The 27894-nt window shown below is 38.8% G+C and overlaps 1 protein-coding gene across 1 annotated transcript; it reads right to left on the bottom strand.

Annotated features, from left to right (window-relative positions):
• Positions 1 to 1498: 1498 nt before the first annotated feature.
• Positions 1499 to 27894, bottom strand: plod1a (procollagen-lysine, 2-oxoglutarate 5-dioxygenase 1a). Its single transcript, XM_038308988.1, has 19 exons — positions 27468 to 27894; positions 23824 to 23915; positions 23599 to 23732; positions 22973 to 23136; positions 19277 to 19389; positions 18942 to 19005; positions 13589 to 13686; positions 13315 to 13416; positions 13065 to 13196; positions 12161 to 12282; positions 10510 to 10614; positions 10270 to 10395; positions 9753 to 9894; positions 9518 to 9631; positions 7519 to 7584; positions 7316 to 7420; positions 7029 to 7175; positions 2941 to 3066; positions 1499 to 2721 (listed from the first exon to the last, which is right to left on the bottom strand). Exons 1-19 carry the CDS (start codon positions 27556 to 27558, stop codon positions 2566 to 2568), a joined length of 2199 nt encoding a protein of 732 aa, XP_038164916.1. The 5' UTR covers positions 27559 to 27894; the 3' UTR covers positions 1499 to 2565.

Genomic DNA, 27894 nt, shown 5'->3' with positions numbered 1-27894 from the left:
CCTTGTTTTGGCTTAGAAAACATGCAAACTGAACCGGACAAATGGGTCCATCCCTTTGGAATAAGGGTTGTTTGGTTTCTTTGTTAGGCTGTAATACATGAAACCTGTCAATGTCTCTGATAGAGAGACTTGTTGGCCTGGTGTAAGAGGCGAGGTGCCATTTTTCCCTGTAATGGGGTGGGGGGAAACACAGCTCCTCGCCTGTTCAGCCAGGCCAACAATTCCCTTATATGATGAGTTTGTCAGTATTCAACCCCAAATCAGATAAAAACTCTGAAAAATCTTCTAAAAATTCAGAGTAGGAACATGGTGGACAATACAAAGTTACTAAAAGAAGTGGTTTTGGATGAAAGAAACTAAGGGTTAAATGATCACATGCAGTGAGGGAAAAAAACTGAAACTGTTACCTCATTCAGATCTGTGGTCCACTCTCTGTGTTCATAGGAAACCAGTCAATTAATTTAACCCTATAACGCCAAATGTATCATATTTGATACATACGGTTTCTGAAATATTTTGCATCTGACACCTTTTGCATAATTTAATGGTAAAAACTGCTCAAAATCGTACACAAATTGTACACAATCAGATATACCTGATAACAGCCAGTAGAAGACTACACAAAAAATAATCTTGACCTATCGCATAGTAATAAATTATTAATATCAAAAATGTTTTTCTGTTTTTTTTTTTTTTTTTTTTTTTTTTTTTTTTTACATATTTTGTTAAAAGGGCAAATAAGGAATTCAAACAAAAAAAAAAAAGTAATTTTCTGTTTTGTTTTATTCTTGGGTCAGGCTTTAAAGGGTTAATCTACTTCCTTTGAATTATTATGTTTTTTAACTTGTAATAAGAAATCCAAGACTTGCTCTTGTCAGAGTGCATTGTTGTTGTGTTTTACTTAGGATGGCTAGTCGAACAAGATGGCTATGGCAAGGTTATGCTGCAGCATCTCAACATAATTTAGGAGTAGACTTGAATAAATACACCAAGCAGCTTCACCTTCATGTTGAAAATTATTCATATCTGATAGAAATCCAACAGTGAAGGGTTTTTCTCTTTCAGCTGAACAAAAAACTCAATTTAATCAGTTAATTTCTGATTTTGTGAATTACTGTTTTTGCAAAGCCCAAGATTTTTTTTAAATTCTTTTCCCCTTAGTACATGTATAAATTTTTCTCCTGGATTTGTCTAGATTAAGTTTAAGGTTTTGCTTTTTTTTATATTTGCTTCACCTTCATGTTGAAAATTCTTCATATCTGATAGAAATCCGTCAGTCAAGGGTTTTTCTCTTTCAGCTGAACAAAAAACTAAATTTAATCAGTTAATTTCTGATTTTGTGAATTACTGTTTTTGCAAAGGCCAAGGTTTTTTTTAAATTCTTTTCCCCTTAGTACACGTATAAATTTTTGTCCCAAACCCACCCTTAAGAGTATTTTTGACTCTTTTAATCAGCCTGATGCTTTGGTGATGAAAATAAACAAACCTCAACCACAGCTCAGCTGGCTTCTTGTTTTATTGGTTTGTCCAAAAACCTCCAGAAAACACACGTTCCACTTTCACAAAGTTCTTCCCCGAGACCAACAATGATCACACGAACCCAAACCTGTGCTCTGATCATAAAGCAAAGTCTCTAAGTAGGCAGTCATAGAGAAGAGAAGGTAGTCCAGCTGTTCTAACATACAAAAATAAATAAACTAGCTTTGGAGTGTTTCAGTTCTAAAGAAAGCGGCTTTGGATACAGGAAAAAGGCACCGGTGACACAAGTAGCTGCAGTTTAACAGAACGCACAAGATCAAACTAAATGCATCTAAAGAAAGGCTTTCTCCTGAGAGATTCTGATCTACAAACTTCAGACCAAACAGGAGCAGAACAACGCTCCAGATCCTGCTGCAAGCTTTGTTGGTCTAAGAATGAATGCAGCAGCATATCAACTTCAGAAAGTAGCATCAGTTATTGGTAAAGGGAATATAAACACCAGACAAGGAGAGGAAAGAGCAGTAGGGCCTTAACGATTGTTTCAGTAAAATTGAATTAGAAGTGAAGCCTCACTGGTTCTGGTGTCCCAGAGCGGGTTTAGTAAAAAAAAAAAAAAGTTACTTTATTTTAGGAGTTCCAATTAACAATGCAGAAGATCCTGGAAATCCAAATTCTCACTCTACATGTGGAAAGTCTCTGCTTTAGGTTTGCTACTGAACAACCTGCTTAGCTCGGATATGATGCCATTTCCCACAATAAGCCCCTTTTATCTCTACGGTGCATTTAAAAAGAATGTAACAATCTGTTTACAGGCCAACAAAATTACATCAAAATAAAGAATTACTTGTTAAAGTTATTGAAATGCTTTAAGATTCCATCATGTAAAAGTTATCAGTAAGCTGATGTCTTAGAAATAATGTTAAATGATATCCATCATGATATTGTGAAGTAAGGTTTACAGTTACTGTGTAGCTACCATTGTTTCCAAGAAGATGTAGATAAAAAAAAAAAAAAATCCATTAAAAAGAAATATTATTTCTGGATGTCACAGTGTCCCATTTAGTCTGGAAATCGCGGTCCTGAAGTTTAGGGATCCACAAAGGTGACTGCGATGTAGCGGACTCCTGCCGTTGTCGGCAATCCTTCGTGGTAGTGGGTAAGGCGGCCCGGATGCATGAGGGCCCAGCCTTTCCGAGGCGCCTGGATGGAGCAGTGGTATCGGAGGAAGCGGCATCCCCCACCCTGTATTCACAAACATTCACTCAAAGATCTGAGCTAAACATCAAATCATCTTATAGATGTCAGAACAGAAAAACACATTCTATTAAAAAGCTTCTCTGTCATGCCGGCAACATGGTTCATTAGAACAAACAAACAAGCACCAATTGTCTGTTCATATTTTTGTCCAAAATCTGTTGAGGTGAAAGGTGGGTGGTCAGCTTTCGAGCAGCGTCTACTTACCTGGTAATCAGTTCCAACTTCATTGAGTGCAATGTTTATAGTGAATGTAGAGGCATCATGGTGTGGCCTCAGGTAGGGCTGCTCATCTGGCTTATATCTAACTACAAAGGCCAAGTCAAACTGAGCCTGAACACACAGAGAGAGAAAAACAAAACCCGTTATTAGCAGAACACGGGTATTATTAATAGGAATCCTCTAAATCTAATCTCTTTGCAACAGAGACAGAATCTCAGAAAGTAAAAAAAAAGTATACTAGTAAGAATTAGGCTTTATATATCTAGAAATGTTTCTACATTTTAAGTGGCCATTTTTTCCATTTATCAGCTGGACTCAATTGTATTTACATTTCTTCATAGTCAAAATAAAACAAATGATGACCAGTAAAAAGGAAATAAGGAGATCTGAAATTAATTTCTAGACATCCAGGATGTCTTTTTGTTTCAAATGGTTATTTTGACAAGGAAAAAATTTATTTCAGATATCAAAAATATACATTCAGACAAACGAATACCTTTTGTGTCATGAGGGAAACACCTCTGAGGGAAACTGGAAGGTGTCTAGGTTGGTTTTCATAGAGCAGACAAACAATAAATGCTGCCTTCAGATTGGCTCAGATTTTTATCTCTTCAAAGATTCCTGCTCAGAAGATTTAAAAACAGCTGGACTTTATTGAGCAGTAAAATGCTACATAGCAAAATATGTCATTTTTTATATCAGGCACAACTGAAATAGAAAATATTTTCATTTAGTCTTTTCCAAGAAAAAAAATCTTGCTAATTCACTAATTTCTTAGGATTTCGTTTCAAATGAGAGGGTGATAAATGTTGGGATTTTCTGTAGATTTAGATATAGAGATGAGAAAATAGGCATTAAGAAATATGGTGGGCTAAAAGGAACAAATTAAGTATATATGAACATTCAGTAAAATAACATACTTTTGTTAAAAAATAGTTAAATGTAATTGTTTAACGTAATATTTTATTAATTAATGGTATATTCATTTGTATATCTTGGTGTATTCATTCATTTAATACTGTCCATTTTAAAGGAATAGTACACCCAAAACATGATTAGCCTTCATTTTCTACTCACCCCCATGCTGAACAACACTCTGGAGTACTTTTTTGATATCTCAAATGCATCTGGAGATCTGGGAGGCTTCTTACTGTCTGCTGACATTCAAATAATGGAGGTCTATGGCGCCCGAGGCAGAAAGGTCCATAAAAGTCAAAAAAAAAACGTGTCAATATTCCTCCATACTGCTCGTCCAATGTATTCCAAGTGTCCTGAGTGGGTAGCATCCAGAATTTAGTCGAAACGAAGTCATTTAGAATGTTTTTAGAGCATAAACAGTAGTGTATAGGATTTCCTGAAAGCGCGCACATGCGCGTTCACGACGCTACGGAAGCCGGCAGACCAAGCCAGATGAAAGTGCGCATTCAGCGTCTGCTCTGCCAATAATGCAAGCGTAGAAGAAGAAATGTGCTGTTTACCTGTGCAAAGAAAGAAACAACGAAAGAAAAATGTCTGAGGACTTCAGTGTTGAGGAAAAGCATGAGTTCTTTGCCGAGCTGAATGCGCTGGTTTGGTCTGCCGGCTTCCGTAGACTCGTGTGCGCGCATGTGCGCGCTTTCAGGAAATCCTATCCACTACTGTTTATGCTCTAAAAACATTCTAAATGACTTCGTTTCGAGTAAATTCTGGATGCTACCCACTCAGGACACTTGGAATACATTGGACGAGCAGTATGGAGGAATATTGACACATTTTTGTGGACTTTTATGAACCTTTCTGTCTCGGGCGCCATAGACCTCCATTATTTGAATGTCAGCAGACAGCAAGAAGCCTCCCAGATCTCCAGATGCATTTGAGATATCAAAAAAGTACTCCAGAGTGTTGTTCAGCATGGGGGTGAGTAGAAAATGAAGGCTAATCATGTTTTGGGTGTACTATTCCTTTAATGTTTCTTTTAGTGTCAAAAGCAATCGTTCAAAACAGTGTTTGTTTTTTGAAAGCTGTCTGTGTTTTGTTTTTTTTTTATAAAAAAATAAATTAAAAAAAAATAAAAAAATAAAAAGAAAGCTGTCTGTGTTGAATCATTATTCCATGATACGGCCGGATTAAACTGCTACAGATGCTGGAATGAAGGTAAGCCAGAAGAGAAACGCAGCTGCTGAGAAACACCTAATATCATAGGCGTTCTGATGTCATTTTTGCAAAAGGATTTTTATCAAAAACATAATAAATGTGCACAAATAAGGAATAGTTTTATTAGCCATAAGTGTAAACAGAATTTACATGTATGGAACTTGGGGGCCCTAGGCAGCTGCCTAGTATTGCCTAAAGGTAAATCCCCCCCTGGTCCTGTGTACCACTAACAGATTTAGGGACGGCACGCAGTTCCAGACTACCTGCCTGCTATTTTGTGCCACCAACTTCAGTGCACAGTTACACTGTTCACAGTTCACACACATTTGTTTGGAAATGGATGGATGAACCTTCTCCATTAGCTGTGCCCACATAAATCCATCTTTGAGCACACTTAGCTCCTGTCTCTCTTCCCTGGTGTTGCACACAGCTAACCTGACTCTGCCAGATGGATATGTGGAGCAAATCTATCTGGAAACCTTCCGTTGAAGTAATTTTGGGAAGGGGTGAAAATACTGGTTAGCTGATTGGCCTATGTTGGTGATAGACGGGCCAAATAAACCAATCAGATCAACGAAGCATATGACGTACTAACAGAGCGACGGCGAAAACACAACCACAAGCCAGGCTACTCTTGCCGAAACCAGTCGGGAGAAGAGAAGAAAGAGAAGAAAACATCTTTTCCTTTGAGAAAAGCCTCCAGAGCAGTGTTTTGCTCTTCTTTCAGTGAAGAAATACTCTGTAATTCCGATAAAACTTGCTCGATAGCCACGCTAACGCTAGTTTAATCGGCTGAAGTCGCCATGTTCTTTAGACTGAACTGTCGCGCTTCTCTTTGAGTCACACCTCAACCCGCCTCAAAGCCAACGCTGATTGGACGTTCGTTTGGTGAACGGCTCCAAATTTTCTTTAACGGAGAGTCTCCAGACTGATTTGCGAGTGAAACCTTGAAAACTCGCGAGATCAGGATGGTCTCACGAGGCTAGCACACAGCAGCTCATTGCTAAGTCTCAGCTGTCTGCCCTCATGACTTATTAAACTATATGTCGCTCAACAATACCATCTGTAAAAACTTCTTTTGTCCTACTGTCAAGATTTAATTTCTTCCAGTTTATGAGAGGTGAAGCAAAAATTTCCAAAATTTCTTTACCATAATGCACATAAAGGCCTTTTCATCTACTAAAGGGTGTTAATAAATAGTGACAGAGCATTTATTGTCAAAAATGTCAAATATGAAAAATGCTGGAATGATAAAAACTATTCTCAAGAAGAAGAATAAAGAATATCAGTGTTTTTTTTTTATTTTAAATATTCTTATTCTTGATTAATCAAAAGCTAAAACCTGCTTTGAGTATTATGAAACGTAAAAAAACAAAAGTGTAATTTAGCTGTTATATATAATTTATAATGATCTACGTCTGGAAAAATATGAGCCAATTAATCTCAGTATATAGAAAGAATTTAAAACTACTTTTACCGCTGCACAGATGGTTGCATCAGTTGAATTCATAGAGAGATTTATGGGTCAAAGTTAAGTGGCCTAAAAAAAATAAAAAAGCCTCCTGAAAATGATGAGCTACATTTTAAAAAGAAAGCCAAGTCCAAATTAAATAACATCGTAGTTTCTGTAACACACCCCGACAGCAAAATAAAAGCCACCACACCCTAAGAACTAATAATAAAAATCTGTTTAAACAATAATAATTATATCATCATAGACTAAGGTGCATTTTAAAGACAGTGAGGAAGTTTACTATTATAGTTTTGTTGATTAAAAAAAAAAATCTTAGAGGAGCACCTGCACAGCATGGTTATTTTACAATATATTACAAAATATTCTGGTTGCTTGGAAGGAGAACATAAGCAGATAAGAGCTGGTTTAAAAGCTTTGTTTAAACATTCCTTAAAATCTTGGACATTTCTGGGTTAACAGGTCTCACCTTTGTGTAGTACCCAGGGAACATTTTCTCTGTTATGGGTGCAACATACTCCATTAGGAACTTATGCCATTCTTTTTCAAAGTTAACTTGGTTCATGTGGATATCGATGGTGGGGACGTTCTCATAGCCTCCCTGGATTCTGGTGTCCTGAGGGTTGAAAGAGTGTAAAATGTGTCACTGAAGGTGAACATGGCAGATCATGAAAACAAAGCAAGAACTTATTATAGGGGATAATGTTGTAATATATTAGCCTGTTAAGGATCATTGCATTGATGCATCCAACGTACCACATTGCCACCTCCTGACCACTTGCCAAAGTGTTCCATTTCTTCAACAAGATGGTTACAAGCAAGATCTGTGAATACTGGGAACCAGTAAACATCTGGACATGGCTGGAAGACGTTAAAGAAAACAGCATCATTTCATTCAGTAAGATAGAGAGGCAGCCATATTGGTTTTGTTAGTAATCTGAGTCCGTGTTGTTCCTCACATTTTCAATGAGATTATCTTTTATCATGCGGGTGTAATTCTCATGAATGTAGCGCTCCTGCCAGTCCTGAAACAAAGAAAACATCCATAGATGGGGATGAACTGGAGGGATCTATCCATCCCTCTCTCTATCCATCCACCTATACTTCCGCCCATCCATCCATTACTCCCTCTAAACATCTGACAATCCATCATCCATTCATCCGTCCATCATCCATCCGTCCATCCATCACTCCCTCCATCCATCACTCATTCATCCATCCATCCATCCACCCATCATCCATCCGTCCATCCATCACTCCCTCCATCCATCACTCATTCATCCATCCATCCATCCACCCATCATCCATCCCTCTATCCATCACTCATTCATCCATTCCCACCATCCATCTGTCCATTCATCCATCCATCACTCATTCATCCATTCCCACCATCCATCTGTCCATTCATCCATCCATCTGTCCATCCATCCTTCCATCCATCACTCCTTCATCCATTCCCACCATCCATCTGTCCATTCATCCATCCATCCATCTGTCCATCCATCCTTCCATCCATCACTCCTTCATCCATTTCCACCATCCATCTGTCCATTCATCCATCCACCCATCATCCATCCATCCATCTTTCATCCATCCATCCATCCATCCATCCGTCCATCCATCACTCATTCATCCATCCATCCCTCCCACCATCCATCTGTCCATTCATCCATCCATCCATCACTCATTTATCTATTCCCACATCCATCTGTCCATCCATCCATCCATCACTCATTCATCCATCCATCCCTCCCACCATCCATCTGTCCATTCATCAATCCATCCATCACTCATTTATCTATTCCCAACATCCATCTGTCCATCCATCCATCCATCACTCATTCATCCATCCATCACTCCCACCATCCATTTGTCCCTTCATCCATCCATCCACCCATCATTCATCCATCCATCCATCACTCATTCATCCATCCATCACTCCCACCCTCCATCTGTCCATTCATCCATCCATCCACCCATCATTTATCCATCCATCCATCACTCATTCATCCATCCATCACTCCCACCATCCATCTGTCCATTCATCCATCCATCCACCCATCATTCATCCATCCATCCATCCATCCATCACTCCCACCATCCATCTGTCCATTTATCCATCCATCCACCTATCATTCATCCATCCATCCATCCATCCATCACTCCCACCATCCATCTGTCCATTCATCCATCCATCCACCCATCCATCATCCATCCATCCATCCATCCATCCACCCATCCATCCATCCATCCACCCATCCATCTATCCACCCATCCATCTTTCATCCATCCATCCATCCATCACTCATTCATCCATCCATCCCTCCCACCATCCATCTGTCCATCCATCCATCACTCATTCATCCATCCATCCCTCCCACCATCCATCTGTCCATCCATCCATCCATCCATCCATCCATCACTCATTCATCCATCCATCACTCCCACCATCCATCTGTCCCTTCATCCATCCATCCACCCATCATTCATCCATCCATCCATCACTCATTCATCCATCCATCACTCCCACCATCCATCTGTCCATTCATCCATCCATCCACCCATCATTTATCCATCCATCCATCACTCATTCATCCATCCATCACTCCCACCATCCATCTGTCCATTCATCCATCCATCCACCCATCATTTATCCATCCATCCATCACTCATTCATCCATCCATCACTCCCACCATCCATCTGTCCATTCATCCATCCATCCACCTATCATTCATCCATCCATCCATCCATCCATCACTCCCACCATCCATCTGTCCATCCATCATCCATCCACCCATCCATCCATCCATCCATCCACCCATCCATCCATCCATCCATCCACCCATCATCCATCCACCCATCATTCATCCATCCATCCACCCATCATCCATCCATCCATCCATCTTCCATCCATCCATCCATCCATCCATCCATCCATCCATCCATCCATCACTCACCAGTGGGTTTTCAAAGATCTGCCACAGATCATTATGAAGATGTTCTGTCTTGTAGTTTTCTGTCGATAGGATGCGGCCAAATGTGTGTAAATTGGTTACGTACATAAAGACTCCCTACCAAAAGTAAAAGAAAAAGCGTTACAGGTCTTCTGTAATTGAGGAGTATGCTAACAATTATATTTTTATTAGGCTTTAAAATCACAGTCTAACTGTAAATGTTTCCTGCTTTTCAGACCTTGCTGCGAACGCTGTGGCAGAAAGCCATGTCAGAGTCTAAACTTTGTGAGGTAAACAGTTTGTAGTCTTTCAGCTCTGACTGCAGCAGGCTCGCCTTCACCAAGTAAACACTGGAAACATATGGGACATTCCACAAACCCCTGCAAGAACCACACACAGACCCAACATCAGTGGAGGAGACCGCAGACTGCTAACACTAAAGCAACAAAACTGAACTAAGCATTTATTCATGGCCTTTAAGGATTATCATCCCCATATCTTCAGTAGAAACTAGCGTTCTATGATCCTTTTTGGGTCTACAGACAGTTTTTTAAGCCTCCGTCAATCTGTGTCTTGAAGCCATTAAGGGTGGTTTTTTTTAACTACCCTTAATGTTCACCGAAGCCTGAATTTGACAAACATTTGAACTTCAGAACTTAGCAATTATAGGATCCATTCAAGTAAATTTAAAGTTCTATGAAGTCCTTGATCATCAGCCTAATCTACCAAATGTTGTTATTGGAAAGTCAACTCACACTCTCCGTCCCTGAACGATGTCCACATAGTCCTCAGATCGAGCATAATAACCATCTGCACTGAGCGCCCCCCAGAAGTTGCTCCACAATCGTCCCGTTCGAGTTATCATCGGAGCCACGACTGGTCTGGGGACAATTTCAAACATGACTGGTTGTTGACGGGCAAACAGTTTGTGTGACGAATAAGCGTCTGATCGTAAAATAATTGCTAAGCATTTATTTTATATAAAACATACTCACAGGTTTTGTTCAATCAGGATTTTCAGGGTGTTTTCATTCTTTAAGACCACCTCAATGTCCAAGTTAAAGAAATAATCACACTCCTTGTCCTTTCGGCACATATCACTGAAAGACAGCAGCAGGTAGAAGTCAGCCAAATCATGTGTAATAATCACCCAACTCTTTTATGTGAAACAGCTAATAAGTTAACTGCAACATGATCTTAAACTGAAGTAAAAGGTTCAGGCTTTTTAATTTGCTCAGTTTTACTTAATTTATGATGGGGAACCATTTAACCCCTAAATGAAGGTAAAATGACCTCATAACGTGCAGAGTCACTTGTATCAAATACTAAACATCCATCTAAACATTAGTCTCAATCAAAGCTGTTTTCTGGAAGCAGCCTAAAAGCACAGCTTGCGCCCGACGATGAGCTCTGAACAGATTTCTTCATAACATACAGGCTCTGTGAACTAGTCAACAAATTCATGTTAACACAAAACTAAATCTACTTTTTTACTTTTTTTGTTTTCACTTCTGAGCCTCTTTGTTGGTAAACACTGTTTTTATCTTAACACTTGTTTGAATCTCCAGTCTTGCAAGAATTTTTTGGATCGTTGGGATCCACCTCCGTAAGGTCGAGACAAAATCAAACATGTTTGAAATTCAGTCGTCCCTTGTGAGGTGTTTGTGACTGAATCCTGCTGATGAAGCAGAGCGACAAATGAGTAGCTATGAACCTCGCCAACTGTGCAAACAAGGGAATTTGTATGCCGACCAGCAGCGTCTCTCAGCGCTGAGTGCAAAGTGTGGTTTTTGGACGTACAACGTGAGCAACTAGATCACATCAGAGCATTGGGTTATACAGTGGAAGTGTGTCCAAAAAAGTTTAAAAACGATCCACTAGACTTTGTTTCCAAGTTTTAAGGTTTTTCCAATTCAAAATGTCAGAAATAGCGTAAAGCCTCAACAAGGCTTTACAGAGTGGTTATTTTTGACTTTTTTGGAATGACTATGACCTGGATGACTGAGAATCATCACCAGCATACATCGTGAACTTTTAAACCCTGCAGTTCAGTCATACAGTTTAAGCCGAGTACAACTAAAAACATCATACAGTGTATGCCAGGCTTAATCTAAGAACTCTATTATCAGTTTATGTCACTTTTGACCCTTTTAGTTTGAATTTCCCCAAATGGACATGTTTTACTTTGCCATCTTCCTGTCAGACTTGCGACTTTTCTGACACAGTTCTGTGTGGGTCAGACTAAAACAGACTGCTGGTCAACCTTTGATGGATGTGGCTCCATTCACTCAACATATTCTATATGCTGCAGACATTTTATGACTTAGTTTTCTGTTTTTATCTAGATACAAATCATATTCGGTGTGTTTTGAACACTCTGTAGCTTTCAGCCACTAGCAATGCTTAAATTGGTAACTTCCAGGTTTATTGCCGTGAAACCAACTGGCAGCACTGGACTGTTGCCAAAAGACAAGGCTACATTCACCCTTTTAGACTAAATCTTACATGAGAGGACAAACAATATGTCTGAACAGGTCAGTTTTATATCTGTTCGGTTGCCCAAAAACAATCCTTGTTAGCACTGCTGTTCAATGGGCACTCAGTCAACTTTGGCGTCATCTGTCTTTAACATAGACAAAAACTGACAAGCCCAAGTCGCGGGCATCTGCTCCATCCATCTCCTCTTCAGGTCCGATGGATTTCACGTCCTGATAAAGGCTTCCATGTTCCTGCAGGAAGGAGCTGACCTGATGCTCATGATGAGGTTCCTGCAGGCAGAGAAGATTAGTTTACTTTTGCTTTATGAAGACAAAACAGGCATATTTCTATTCATAATGTGGTAGCAATGACAGCAATGGTTTATGCTGCGCAGTGCAGCGGTGGGTAGCACTGCTGCCTTGCAGCAAGAAGTTTCTGGGTTTGATTACCCGCCCAGGGTGTTTCTGCATGGAGTTTGCATGTTTTCCCTGTGCATGCATGGGTTCTTTCTGGGTACTCCGACTTCCACCCACAGTCCAAAAACATGACTGTTGTTAATTGACTTCTCTAGACTCTCCATAGGTGTTAGTGTCTGTTAATGGTTGTTTTTCCGGTTTGTCTCTGTGTTGTCATGTGATGGACTGGCGATCAGGCCAGGGTGTTGTACCCCACCTCTTGCCCATTGACAGCTTATCCCAGCAAAGATAAGTGTGACTGAATATGGATGGATGGCTAAATTGAACCATAACCTTTGAACCTTAAGAACCCCTTCAACTAACAACATGCTTCTTTATAAAAAACAAAGTAAGGAAATTTCTGTCTAAATCGTAGCAGACTAGCTTCTCTAAAGTCTTTTTATCTGTGTCGGATCTAGATCAACTTAATTTAAGTTTTTATGCTATCCTGTGAAGCAGCAGACGATATTCCAAGAGCTCAATGGCAGTAGAGAAAAAAAATCCTTCAAACAACCTAAAACCTAATGGTAAGAATGGAGCCACCCTTATTAATTTATTTTATGGTCTATGTTAGTTTTCTAGTACCTTCTTAACATAAGGTAATGTTGGAACATCACCTGGTTGGAAATGAAGAGTTTGAGGCGGCTCTTTGGGTACTGGAGCTTTAGAAGACGTTCAAAGAAAACGGTGACAAATGGAGTAGGTTGCTGAATGAAGATGCCGATCAGCACCACAGGAAGTTCACTCTCCTGTAGAAGGAAACACGATGCATCATACAACACTGTTTAATGGGTTTACTGTGTTCCCTGGAAAACCATCCCCCAATGAGAAGGCTGTTGGCTGATGTTTTAACAGAACTGAACGGACCTTCAGGGATGAGAGCGAGATCAGGTTCTCCTGGCAGATGGTGCATCCAGTCTCAAACGTCCACGAGTTGGGGATGTAGTTACTCAGGTAGTTCATCTGGAGCTGGAAAACAAAAGTGTTCCGTTTGCTTTTAAATGAAAGATTTGATGAAACTTCCCGGCTTGTATTATGCTGCCTGAATGTTGAGGAGGCTGGAAGATCGCTGTCAAAATCACTTCAGTGTTTCTTCAGTGTACGCAATGATGAGGAGTGAAACGTTTCTTCCAAGCAGCACCTTTGTTGGGCCGTTCCCATGGACGACAACAGGCAGGGTGTCATACTGCACGTTTCTGGCTCGAACACGACCGTCTTCAAACTTCAGCACCACCTCATCTGGAAAAACAAATGAGTTGCTGTGTATCATAAGGATTTGATAAGGCACAACATTATGACCAGCAAAACGCACCATGACTGAGCCTTTCCTTTCCAACATAAAGTTCTTCAGTGATTAGAGCTACGCTAGCTCCTGTGTAAGTTCAGCAAACATGGGCCAACTTCAAACCAACAGTATTTCTATAGTTTATTTAACACAACACTATGCAGCCCTCATGTCATAGGCAGCAGGAAAAAATGCCACCTTAATCAGTAATACTAAGCTGAATAAATATAAGTAAATGGAAATTAGTTGGTTCTCAAGGTGATCTGCTGTCTATGAAGCTCTAATGTTCAAAGGCAGGTTTTTTTCATAGATTATCACTATGATAAAGAAGTCCAGTTCCTCCTAATATTAAATTAGAATCCATCAAAGGTTTAATTAAAGAACTTAAAATCTTTATTATCACAATGTCCCAGAGCAGATTGTACTTCATAAGGAAGCTTAAGTCCTTCAGCATTTGCAGCAAGATGCTACTTATTATTTTCTATAAGGCTGCTGTGGAGAGTGTGAACGCTTCCTCCATCCTCTGCTGGGGTAACAGTATTAGAGATACTGACTTTAAAAATTTCCAGAAGCTAATTAAGAAGGCCAGTTCTGTTCTAGGAGCTCCTCTAGAACCTCTGAAGATTATTTCATAAAGAAGAATTCAGAAGATCCTTCCTGCCTACAGTTATCAACACCTACAAAGTAATCTATGAGTTACTGCAACATTAAAATTTTATTTGGGATTAATAAAGTATTTTTTAATTGAATTGAACTGAATGAAATAATAAAATCTTGTAGATACTGATTTTCTGTCAGGAGTGTAACGGCGCAAAGGCTTCGAAATGGATGGAGGTGCCAGAACAAAACAGCATTTGGAAACAAATACGAATCTGGCTTCATTCTGATGAGCATAAATCTAAATGGTCAATAGTGCTTCAAGCACAACTTCAGTTAAGTTTTGGTCAAAAAACTGATCTCTAGCCATGTTTGCAAATCAGAGAATTCTGCATTAGCTGTTAATGACAGCTGAGATGGAGAAGTTTGGACCAATCCACATCTTCCCCTCTTTCCCTTTGAAACAGTGAACATGTTGACCTCTGTTTTTATGTTTTCATTTTCTTCTATAGTAGACAAATTGACAATTTTCTCTATAGTAGCTGCATCCAGCCTCCTTCTGTTCAGCTGTAAAAACTGTCCTGATGCTGGATCTTAGCTGGGCTGCAGCTGCTGGCGACCTCCTGCACTCTTACAGATGATCCACTTGGTTCTGCCTTTCAGTGGTTCACTCAGTCCCTTTCATAGACATACTGTAGCTACTGGCTGAGCTTTCACTGCAACAGACTGGATGTGCTCTATTTATCTTCCAGACTGTCTGTCTGAGTTTATCTTAATGTTCTTCTGACGTTCTGACTGTAAAATACCTTGAGATCTAAATCAAAGAGAGATCAGGATGAAGGCAGATCAGGTTAAAAAAAACTCTACGAGCCTGGCCAGCCGGACTAACCTAAGCTTTAAAACACAGACTGGAAAGAATCTGGAAGAGCAGGACAAACTAAAAATCAGCTGAAACAGTTTAGAACCAATTTGATAATTATGGATTTGTAGCAAAAAATTTTTTTGGTTTCTTTAAAAGAAAAGCTCTTTTAATGATACCCAGGTTTCTAGCCTCAGACACAAAGTTCACTTCCTGTCTAATGCATCCAACCAACAGGTCTAATGACAAAAACCAAACGTAATAATTTTCAACTGTCAGTGCTCATTATGTTACGCCTCACAGTAAACAATGACAATAGGATCTTAGTGGTTTAACACCTAAAAGTTACTAATGTTGCATCTGTTGACTGTAGACATGCATCTGACATTAACCAGGACTGATTTCAGGTTTATTACTAATAATAATCTAAAGTTCTGCTAAGAACTCTTGTTGGTTTGATGATTAAGTAAACATTAATGGTAACTATTAAATAAGATCGGGCTGCAGATTACATTTTTTTACCTCTTTTCCTTATTGATTACGGAAGATTTTCATAAGTTTAAGAACCGCTTTCATTTCATATTGGTTTAAATCTTTGTGGTTGGAAAATGTTGTAGTTTCCTTCTTTGTCATGTAATGAGGATTTCTGGGCCACAGAGAGTCAATATATTCTGTCCAGTCCCTGAAGTCTTTCCGGGCTTTGACACAACCTTTCTAAATTCCTTCAGAATAAGCATTGAAAACAGACAACTAACTTACTGTAGCCTGGATCATTTTTAGCTTTATCCTGAGCCAAATTGACAGTGAAGACAACACCGTGGTATGAATACATGAATAAAGTGGGGAAATAAAAATATCAATGTCTAATCTGGATTAAAAAGCCTCGATCCAACCACTGTTTAACAAAAAATGTGCAGAGTGACTTATCCTTATATAATTAAAAGGAAAAAGAAAAAGTCTCCCTCAAATCAGCTTAATCTTATTGATTATGAGCACTTTCCCTGGAGGCACCGCATGAAATAAATGTGAAGAAGCTTGTGGTAAAATGTGTGGAGCAGTAAAGAGCAATGATCATTCTGTCAGATGTAGAAAATGTTGATTTGTTTTCCCTGGAAACCGTGTTCCATTATCCCCACAGTGACGTAATCTCAAAGGAAAATTTGGTCCAATTCTCAGCTTGTAAACTCTCATATTCTCCATGGCCCCTTGTACATTCATCGCCATGACAAAAACATTGTCCAGTGTGGTATTCTGCGCACACATACGCTGCACTAATATATGCTATCTAAAACATTTAGTAGTAGTACCTGAGTGACTGGCCAAATGTTAGTTCATAAGGAAGAACTGCAACAAATTATTAAAAGAGAAACATTTTGTTACTGCTGATGCGAGTAACATCCATCTTGAATGGGAGAGTCGAATACCTTCCTGTTGCATCAATTTTCCAACTCAAAACTCTGACTTTCATGATCGATGACCAGGTTATCCTGAGCTATCTCTATAGTTATGCTGCTATAGGCTTAGACTGCTGGAGGACATAGGGACCCCTTTTCATCAATCTATCTCTATTCTCCCACTCTGCCGAATTTGTTATTTCAATCTCTATCTTTATGATATCTCGGCTTTTTCTATTCATGGTAGCTTCATCTGGTCTGCTCCTGCCTGGCTGTGACTCCATCCTGGAGAGAAATTTCAGCTGTGCTGCTGCCATCAACACCTTTGTTTATAGATGTTGGAGCTTGGCCTGTTTTTTTAGTGCAGTCCTGTTTCTCTGACTGTGACTAACTGGATGTGCTCTCTTCATCCTCTGCCATGGGAGCTGGCTCAGAGCTTGTCTGCCCGGCTGTGTGTTTCCTGGACGGGACATCCTGTGGAGGTGGTTGACAGTTGCTTTTTGTATCTACCGGTATGCTTCTTTTTCTATGTCTGCTTCTGTTTTCTTGAACCCCAGTCGGCCTCAGCAGATGGCCGCTCGAACAGTCTGGTTCTGAAGGAGGCTTTTTTCCTGTTCAAAGGGAGTTTTTCCTCTCCACAGTCGCTACAAAAATGCTTGATGTGAGGGATTGCCTTTGACTCAATGAGTCCATGCAATCAGTAGATTTTCTTTAAATAGAAAGCTTTAAAACAAACTGACAGTATGATCTGGTTGAATTGTGTCTATAAAATACTTTGAAATGACAAGTTGTGAATTGGTGCTATATAAATAAACTGAATTGAATTCAATAGAATCAACCACAAAGCTAAGATCTAGTCAGGCTTAAAATACTGTATACAGTGTGAAAGTGAATAAAACGAATGCTTTTTGTTAAAGTTTAAAATTGCTAACCTAAAATTGTCTTATTTTACATAAAACTGTAGTTCTTCAACAAAAGAGTTATGTTATTTCACTACCTTCTTTAGTAAGTTCCTGTGTAAACAAGATGTAAAATTTTGCATTTTAAGCTTTTCTGATCAGAAAAATCAACTTGAACAAGAATAATGATACAAAAACTAAGATTAATGAAATAGGAAGTTTTAAAAGTGTAATGAAATAGCTTTTGCAAAAACGACTGCAGCATTTTGAGGATACAAACTGTAAAGGTAAAGGGCGCACACTGGATGCAAATACATAAATACATAACAAATATAAAAAGTACTGCAATCACAAAAATGATTCAAAGGCAAAAATGCTACAAGTAGTAAAAACAACTGCAAGTTAAGAAATCTCCAAACTAACTCAGCATAAGTTTTCTAGACCATTAGGGGGAGAATATCATCAGATTATGGGAGCAGACCATAGGCTTCACTGGGAATTAATATCTAGCAAAAACATAAACGGGATGCCCGTCCACATAATACATTTGAAGGGAAGAAATATAAGTTTTCCTTTTGATTCCTCTTTCATCTCTTGGTCGGTGGAGATAATCTCCCTCTAGTGGTCTGGAGCACTTCTGTTAAGTGGAGCCATTTTGCAGCCTTTCTTAACTTACAGTTGATTTTGTTTCTTGCAGCATTTTTACTTTGCATATGGTTTGTGTGCTAGCGTTGTTTATGTTTTTAACCGCACTTTTATGCATTTTCTCTCCGCTGCTCTTTAATTTCTGGAACAGCAGCTTTTTTTGTGTTTGCTAATCTAATCTTGTCTTTTCAGTGGTTTTTGTTTTGCATTCGTGCATTTCCAGTGTGTTCTCATTTTTCCATCCCTATAATTGTTTGGATATGACAGAAATGATATTGTCTTTCTCCTGCAATGAAAATCTGTTAGCAAGAAAGCTAGACTATTACAACAAAAGGAAAAGAACAAGCAAAACAAGAAATGTGAGCTTTCTAACTCCTTTTAACAAAAACGCTGGCATACGTTGGATAAGTTATCGCTACGTTTTATATAAGTTATGAGAATGCTGAAACACACTGGCACACGTCGACATACGGCAAGTGCGTCTAGAAATTTTGACCATGCAGGCAGTATCATCCTGAGGGGAGCAGCGATGCACCTGAGGGGAGCAGCTTTAACTGATGCCTGTGCATCATTTCATGGGCATTATGCTGCTGTGTGTTATGCATGAGTTGGACATAAATTTTTGACACATTAAAAAAACACTAAGTGTACACCGAAACTTGAAAAAATACATAGAAAGTTCAGCGTATGCAGAAGATTCTGGGAAGTCGGGCATATGCTGTCTAAATCGGCAAGGTGTGACAGGGCCCTAAACAGTGAAAAGATGGCTCAGATATTTATACTGTATTGTGATTGTATTCACTTTCAGCACTCACCAAGGGCTCCATGTAGGTTCTGGAACAACCTGCATTTACTGTCCAGAGTGATGTTTAAGGTTTTCTGAAAAAGAAAAAAAATTACAAACATTTGCATGAGTTAAAATAAAATTCCTGATTTAAAATTTAACTTATTGGGACATGTGATACTAAATATTAACTCCTGTATCCTTGCACTGCAAACTAAAGCATGTCTGAAGAAAGGCGACAATAAACCGCTGACCTAAGGGAAGTTTTTAACAGGAAACACATGAAGGACATCCTGAGCCTCATTAACTGTAGTTGAGTGTTTTTATTAAAAGAGCTAATTTGCGTTATAGTGAAACATATCTCACCCTTTTAGCTGGATCTATGTAAATCTTAGTGAAGAAGAGTTGGTCATTGTCACTGTCACCTCCGGTCCAGTTAGCAATCATTTCTTTGATGCTGGGAATGTAGCCAATGAAGCCTGGGGACAAATAAAACCAACAGAAATTATGCCTGTTCTGCTAATGAGGACCATGTGTTGACTTCCATTTTCAACCCTTTCTATGCTCTAACCCTAAAGCTAGCCCTAAACTAAGCCAATTAACCTAACAGTCATGTTTTTGGACTGTGGGAGGAAGCCAGAGTACCCGGAGAGAACCCACGCATGCTCAGGGAAAACATGCAAACTCCATGCATTAAGGCCAGGAATTGAACACAGAACCTTCTTGCTGCAAGGCAGCAGTGCTACCCACTGCACCACTGAGCAGCCAAGAAATAGTTCAGTAAATAAATAATAGTCATAAATAATAGTGAACAAATTATTTCTCATGTTTTTTTGTTTTTTTTTAAATACCAACAGGCCAGTACTTACAGTTATTACTCCAGTAAAGTATAAATAGCCAAGTAAAATAATGTAATATTTGTTTTTTGTCCTCCTTTGGGGGTCCTCCTGCTTTTGCATCAGATTGAGGACAATTTGTAGTAAAGTGAGGACATCTCTCCAGTCCTCTTTCTTTCTTGCTAATGTTAGATCCAGGATGAAGGTGTAAATTAAGTTTAGATTAAAGTTAAGGTTAGGAAAACACTGATGATGGTTAGGATTAGGGTTATTGTCAGAGTTGTAATTGTGAATGTTAATCTTTTTTGAGCTTTTCTGGTAAACAAAACCTCTGAGAAGCATGAGGCCTTATGGAGGACGAGCCTGGTCCTAATGCGGCAGACACGATTTTTAAAGATAGCAGGTCAGTTTAGAGGTGAATGAACTTAGGTTACAGGTAGGGCTGGGAATATTGTGGTGATGGTTAGGGCAAATGTCAGTGTTTGGTATAAATGCAGGAGCAACAGTGCTGTCTGATGTAGGAGTTTGCCCTGAAATCGAGGGGTTGACAGTTCAAGCTCCAGCTTTTAGTGTTGTTGTGCCCTTTGGCAAGACACTTCACCCACATTGCATGGTTGTCAGAGGGCCGAGTGGCGCGAGTGTACAGCACCCTCACTTCTGTCAGTGGGCAGCAGGGACTAAAATTGTGTTTGTTTCCATCAGTTTGTGCATTAATGGGTAAATGACTGAATGTAGTGTAAAGCGCTTTGATCAAGTCCTCTGAGTTGAAAAAGAGATATACAAGTACAGGCAATTTACCATTTTACCAGCTTAGGATGCATAGAAATACAAACGTGTGTGTTTAAGTTTGAGACTGCATCACTAATGAGGTCTGCTCAGTTCAGATTTTATGGGCTGCTGAAAAGCTGACGGCAGGACTGTGTGCACTGCCACCTCAGCAGCTTCTCTGCACACAACCAGCACAGTTTCCTCCCAGTGGGCGAGCAATTAAATGGAATAAAAAGGAAAATCACTCTGACAAAGTGAGCTGAAACAAAACTTATGCTTGTGTCGCTATTGTCACTGATATTAAGATGGCTGATACTTCCTATCAATTTTTCCAGTTTTTGCACACTGTTATTTTCACAATTTCTAGGTCTATTTTTTTCTGTGAATGCTTCTTTATCTCATGCATGGTAAGCAATATGCATTTTGTAACAAATATATTGCAATGAAATTTAACCTGAGGGGCCACTTGATTTTAGGCCCTGTACATTTAAAAAAATATTTCTAGTGATGTGTGAACCTGTTAGCTTACACTGTCTTTTTGTTTTGACACTAATTCACCTGAGTTTCTATTTTATTCTTGTTGCCTCCTGTAATAAGTAAGATAAACATATTTCCGTAATATTCCATAAAAATGGTGACTGCATTGCTGACTTTCTATCACTATTATTACTGTTGCACACACTTCGCCCCCAAAAAGAGAAAGAGATACAAAAAGGGCAAAATATATAAAAAAAACAATACTGATATGCATATCCAACAATGCGGAACAACGAGGTCAGTGTGCATTGTAGAGGGGGGGCCCAAAACCAGTCCATCCGACTATCAACCCATGGCTGAGAACCTTTTCTTTTTTAAAGCTGTTTGTAAGTAGAACATAGGCTTGATGTTTATATTTTGCATATAAATTGTTTCAGTGAAGTACAAATATTACAGGCAGAGAAAGGAAATTCCAAAGTCTGAATGTTCTTCTTTTCTTGGTTTTGGCTCCAACATGCAGCATGTGTGGAAAGCCAAGTGTCATAATATCAATACATTAAAAACTGGAATATTTTCTATTTGTTGATGTAAAAATCCATACATAGATTAAAATGTATGCTTACAATAAATAAAAAACATCTTTATCCTTAATAAATGTAAAATTTCTATAGTATTTGTATTTTTTACATAAATATTTTTGCTTAATGGACATGTGAAAAAAGATGCAGATTTATTTAGTGTCTGTCTCACATATCTAAATCATTCTTGGTACAAAAAAGTCAGTCATAGTGAGTTGGGTTTGTAAACCGATCTGCATAATGAGCTTCATGAAGCCAAAAAGGTTATTGAAAAATGTTTTGAATATCTTTTATTTACATTTTTCCCCAAAATATTTGATTTAAATTTGAATTAAATTCCCCAATTTACTGAGTACACCGATTGACCAATCAAGACTTTAGATATTTATAACGAACATCAAAGACATTAAGACATGTAATTGACAGATTAAATTTGGGGTGAATCATTACTGATGAATCATTAATTACATAGCTTTGCCTCGTCTGTTGGCTCTGACTAAAACCTGGAGAGAAATATCAGCTGTGCTGCTGCCATCAACACATTTGTTTATAGATGTTGGAGATTGGCCTGTTTTTCAGTGTAGTTCTGTTTCTCTGATTGTGACTGGCTGGATGTGCTCTCTTCGTCCTCTGGCATGGGAGCTGGCTCAAAGCTATTGCCTAGCTTTGTAATTCCTGGACGGGGCCGCCTTTTCCAGTTGCTTTTTCTATGTCTGCTTCTGTCTCCTTGAACCCCAGTCGGCCTCAGCAGATGGCCGCTCACACTGAGCCTGGTTCTGCTGGAGGTTTCTTCCTGTTAAAAAGGAAGTTTTTCCTCTCCATTGTCACTACAAGCATGCTTAGTGTGAGGGATTGCTGAAGAGTTAATGAGTTGATGCAATCAACTGGTTTTTCTTAGATAGAAAACTTTGAATCAATCTGACTGGATGATCTGGTGAACTGAAAAGTGCCTTGAAATGACACGTTTTGTGAATTGCCGCTATATCACCCTCACTATATAAATAAACTGAATTGAGTTTCTTGCTTATGTTAGCTCAAGGACGAAGGTGAGAATATTAAAAGTTTAGACTAATCGGAACACACTGATGATGGTTAGGATTAGGATTATTGTCAGGGTTAAGGCATAGAGATTAATTATGCCTGCCAATCCTCTAAACTGAATTGAATTGAATTACCATCTTTAATGGAAAGATTTTGGACAAATATTTAGACATTTATTTTGCTGTGAAAAAAATCCTAGGATCCCCTTCAGAAATTGTAAGCAGGTGAGAGCAGTTCAAAGGAAAGGGAGTAACTTGGGGGAGCAGAACAGAGGAAAGGGCTTTCTATAGCACTTACAGCTCATGATTAACTGTTTTTGAAAGAAGCATAAAAAGTCACGTGGTCTGTCCTGGGTGACCCACCTCCAGAGCCCAGAAACCGGTTCCCTTCCCTGACGTGGGGGTATTTGTCCTCCAGATGTCTGTCAGGCCAAATCAGGCTCTCTGAAGAGAACACCACCTTGTGTTTGGCTTGCTGGAACTTCTTGAGGAGCTCTTTGGGACCCGAGGCGAAAACCACATCATAGCTGCGTCGAAAACAGAAAAAGGAGAACAATAAGGGATCAATCCTGCTCAGTAGTGTAAAAAACAACACTGGGAACTAACAAAAAGGCTCCTTCTGTGAATGATCTTAATCTTTCCACCTTTTATTTCCCCTCATACAATCTTGTTTTCCTTTGGTAATAATCCAATCTTAAAAAGCTGCAGAAAGCTGAAGTCATCTCAATAAAATGGAACGTGTTTAGATCTAAAAGCCTCTCCATTTTCCTTTAAAGCGGCATTAATTTTCATTAACATTCATAGATTGTTCTAAATGTCCTTCATTAACTTTAGCTGATTTTATCTAGATGCCAGTACCTATCAGGGGATCGGTTTTATTTTTTACTTAATTTCACAAAGATCTATGAAACATTCAGCTATAAAGACAAAAAGGACAAATAAACAAAGAAATAAGTCAATGTTGAATGTGCTGGACATTCCAACTGTACCTGTCGATAAAAAGAACGATCTGATCCTTAGACTTTATCTCCAGCAGAGCAGCTTTCAGGAGACGCAACTTCTGACCTCCTCCTGGAGCCGACATGTAGTCGCCTCCCTTCCATTTCTCCCCCCGGCCAAGAACCTGAAAACATACACACAATAAAAACATAAGAATACAAAAAAAGCACACTGTATAAAACAAAAATGGAGCAATCAATCATGTTATGTCTTACCTTTACAGTGTAGTTAAAGTGTTTAGCCGACCTCAGAAAACGCCTGAAGCCATCCGTCTCTTTGGTTGCTACGGTCAAAACTAAAAGCTTTTCTAAAAAAAAAAGAAGAAACAAAAACGGAGATAATGCTTTTTTTTCTTGGTGATTTAACAGTTGATAATCAAACAGAAACACAAATGGACGTGTTTTTTTTTTTTTGCCTAAAGCTCAGAGAACCAGTTATTACGATTCCAGTAAAAACACACAGCTGCAAAATGTCGGGTTCAGATTTAAAATATTGCTTCAAGTGTAAATTAATGGAGCATGTTCACACAGTAACCGGCCATCTGTTCACATCAAATAAAGTAAGAAACAGCTCAACATAATGATTGCACACAGTAACGTTTTACTACCAAGAAAACCAGGCGAGATGTTTTAAGCAGAGGAAAACATGAGCCAAACTAAAAGAGGAAAACTGACACCATTACCAGATGAAATCATGTCACATTATTCCCAGCGCTCCTTGCCATGTCTTTATTTGGATCTGAATATTATCTGTTTGCATCTTTTTAATGTCCGTGACTGATTTGGGTCATGTTATGGAATGGAACTAAGCTGTTTATGTTTATATTCATGCAGAACAGGAATCTAAGACAGAAGAGGCAATCTTTTTCTATTCCAGTGTTATATTATCCAGGTCATTCCCACGCGTTTAATTCAGTTAGGAACACTTGTAATTCAGGTTTTTTGGTATATATAATCAGCCTATCAGATAATATATCCTCCTACTGTATAAGCAGTCTGACCCAACTCCACTGTTCAGTGAATCCATTTAGAAACCACTAAAGGAAAAATCCCGTCATATTCAGAATTCAAACTTCTGAAAGTATTTTAAATATAAAATTATTACATACTGTTCAACAAATGATGAAGTGTTTTAATTAAGAATATTTTCATTTGAATTTTCTTTCCTGAACTAGTGTTGCACCGATGCCATTTTTTGGCCCCAATACCGATTCCTGGCTGATACCGATACCATACTGATACCATCTGTTTGAAATTGATGTGTGTGTATATGAAGAACTGCAAACTACTTGGATGTAAAATAATTGCCATGATGGCTTTGTCCAGCTGCTGCCTACCTTATTGCCTACCTGGAATGGGTGATAATAGTTGAATAAACTTTTGGTTCTCAAAATGGTATCGGTGCCCTATTGGTTGGTACTCTCCGATACCGTACCACATTCTTAGTGCCGTATCTGGCTGCCCGATACTGGTATCGTTATCGGTGACACACTACAAAGAACACTACTGCCACCTACTGGTTTGTGACGTCACGGTGCGGTATCGGCTATTGATCAACTCCCAGTGCTGTATCTGGTGTTTGTCACAACGTGCTATTATCCAAGTCATCTTGAAAACATTCTTCTTCCAAATGTTGGCTACATATTACGTGTTTTTTCTCTGGCCAGAAGTTCGATGGCAAATCCTCCCTCTTTCACTATAGCTCTGGTGAATTTCAATGGTGAAGTCCTCTGGAAATCTTCAATAATTGTTGTTGATTGCAAATGTGTCTAGTAGTTCCCATTGATTTTTCTTGTAAAGCGGGGAGAATGGCGCTAGGCTTACCGCACTGTGACGTCACTGCCGGAAGATGGCATGAGGGAGGGTTATTTGGGCAAAAATGGCCGCTCCCAGACTCGGTGATCACGTTGAAAATAATTTTTTTAATTTTCTTACTGATTAACACTAAATTCATTAAATCACAGCGAACATATAAGTTTTCGGTATAGATAATGATCCATTGGTTATTCCTTGCTGTCCGGACTTTTCCTTTAAAGGGTTTAAATATATTTCCAATTATGCACAACAAAATAAGGCAGTAGGGTTGTCACGATACTAAACTTTTCAACTCGATACCGATACTAAGTAAAATATTTGATACTCGATACCCTTTTCGATACCACAAGAATAAAAATAAAGACTCTAAAATTCAACAGAAATATTTTCATTACTAAAGAAATACAAGAAATAAATTAAAAAAAAACAATAAGAATAATATTTTGAGGTTATATGCTGTGCACAACATTAAGCAAGCTTGATAAAAAACTTAAAATTAAGTTCCTTCCTTGGCTATGTTTTGCAGACATAACAATGACACTGGCCAAAGCAGTTAAACAAAAATAATTCTCAGCAGCTGCACCTGTTACAAAAAAAGTCTGAAACTGAAAAATGCACAGAATTATTCAATCACACAGTTTTCAGAAAGTGCATTTTCCACTAATCTGCACTTTAGATGGCTGTATCGATACTTTTTAAAATGAGTATTGTATCCGGATACGTTTCAGTATCGATACTTTTTTGAGTATCGATACTTTTGACAACCCTATAAGGCAGTTCAAATTATTATTATATTGCACCAAATTATAATAAAGATAAATGACACGTTTAAAACATTTATTTCACACACTATGTATGACCATAAAACTGGAATGTATATTATTATACTTGGCTCTATCATGGGCTTATATCCCCCTGATTATGGATTTCTATTCTAAAAATAGGAGATCTGATCTACACTTGCCATACAGACGTAAACAGAATTCAAGTATTTACAATTATTGTAAAAATATACATTTCTTATAAAAATATATATTTCTTATTTACTTCTATAGTTGTTTGTTGTGTAAAAAAATATGACTAGTACTGCAGGAGTCATTTTAAGAAGAGCAGCAGACAAAACAAACAGAAAAACAAAACTTATCTAAAATGTGATCTGAACATAGAAAATATACCGTCAGAGATTTCATTCCATGAGTTTTTTGAACATTTATGTCTCTATGTTTTTTAAAATGAGGTAATTTTTTCATATTTAACAGTATTTCTGTGCAACAGTATTATGTTATTGCTTATTTTTCCTCCGGTGTGTGTTGATGCAGAAAGCAGCTGCCGGAGGTTACATGTCTAGGCGGTCCACGTCAGCGACTGAAGTTGGTATCTGATTGAACTTCCGTTAAGGCTGGACTGGATCTGATCCGGACCGGTTCTAGTGTTCAAACACTGAAATACGATGCGGAAAAACTGAAATAAACTCATCAAGTCAATTTGAAAAAGATAAAAACGTAGTTCGGTGTAATCTTTGTTTAGAAGTGTGCATATTTTCAAGCAGAACTTACCAATAAAACCTCTAAAATAAAATACAGGTTCTGTATTTGTATTGACTTTTATAGGCAGAGATTTACGCGGTGTTTGTGTTTACCCAGTTAGTTACTGCTCAACTATTTGAATTGTTAAAAGTAGTAAAACATTAATATACAGTACGAATCGTAGACTAACTTCACCTCCGGAAAGTTTTATTCAATCAAAACATATTTAAATTGATCACAAACCAAGTTGGATTTTATTTTTAAAAAAGGCTTCAAAAGAAGAAAGTGTACCAAAATGAAGTGGTTTAGTAAAAAGAGTGACAGTTCGGCTAAAGTAATAAATCAAAGCGCGTATTTTAACCGAGCTGTTGTAACGGTGCAGTGCGGTGTCTGTGCGTTAAAAGCTGGAGGGAAGCGGCTGTGCGGGTCTCCGCACACCGACAGGCCGCCTGTAAGGCAGCCACCCACCGCTCAGTTCGCTGTGAAGGAGCCGGGGCTCCAGCGGAATGCTCCACTCACCTTCAGGGATACGCTGCTTTTCACAGTTAACGGCCAAGAAAAGTGCACATAAGCAAATCCATGAAAGAAGGCAGAGAAAGGAGGGATTCATGTTAACCGGAGTTTGGGGGTAAATGTGGCAGAATCCCAGCGGTAAAGCATGCAGAGCTGCTCGGACGCTTCTCCTCCCTCTGTTCACCTCGCTCTCTCCACCCTTTATCGCTGCCTACCTCTTTAACCAAAGGGCCGTTCCCCCTTCACATAAAAAATGCTATCAGAAAGTTTCAAGTGTTTTTGTGTTGTGTTAGAAATGAACACTTCCAGGTTAGGGTGTAATTGAACCACCCTCTTTATGAATGGGTGGGATAAAAGCTCATTGGAAAGGATCGCAGGAGTCTGTGCTGTGAACATGAGTCCCTGCACGTAGACCTCCCTAATACAAGCGAAG

The sequence above is a fragment of the Cyprinodon tularosa genome, unplaced genomic scaffold (genome assembly GCF_016077235.1).
Source record: "Cyprinodon tularosa strain WSP-4 unplaced genomic scaffold, ASM1607723v1 ctg652, whole genome shotgun sequence".
Lineage (NCBI taxonomy): Eukaryota > Metazoa > Chordata > Actinopteri > Cyprinodontiformes > Cyprinodontidae > Cyprinodon > Cyprinodon tularosa.
Note: the sequence above shows the minus strand (reverse complement) of the source record. Positions and strands in the feature narration are given on the sequence as shown.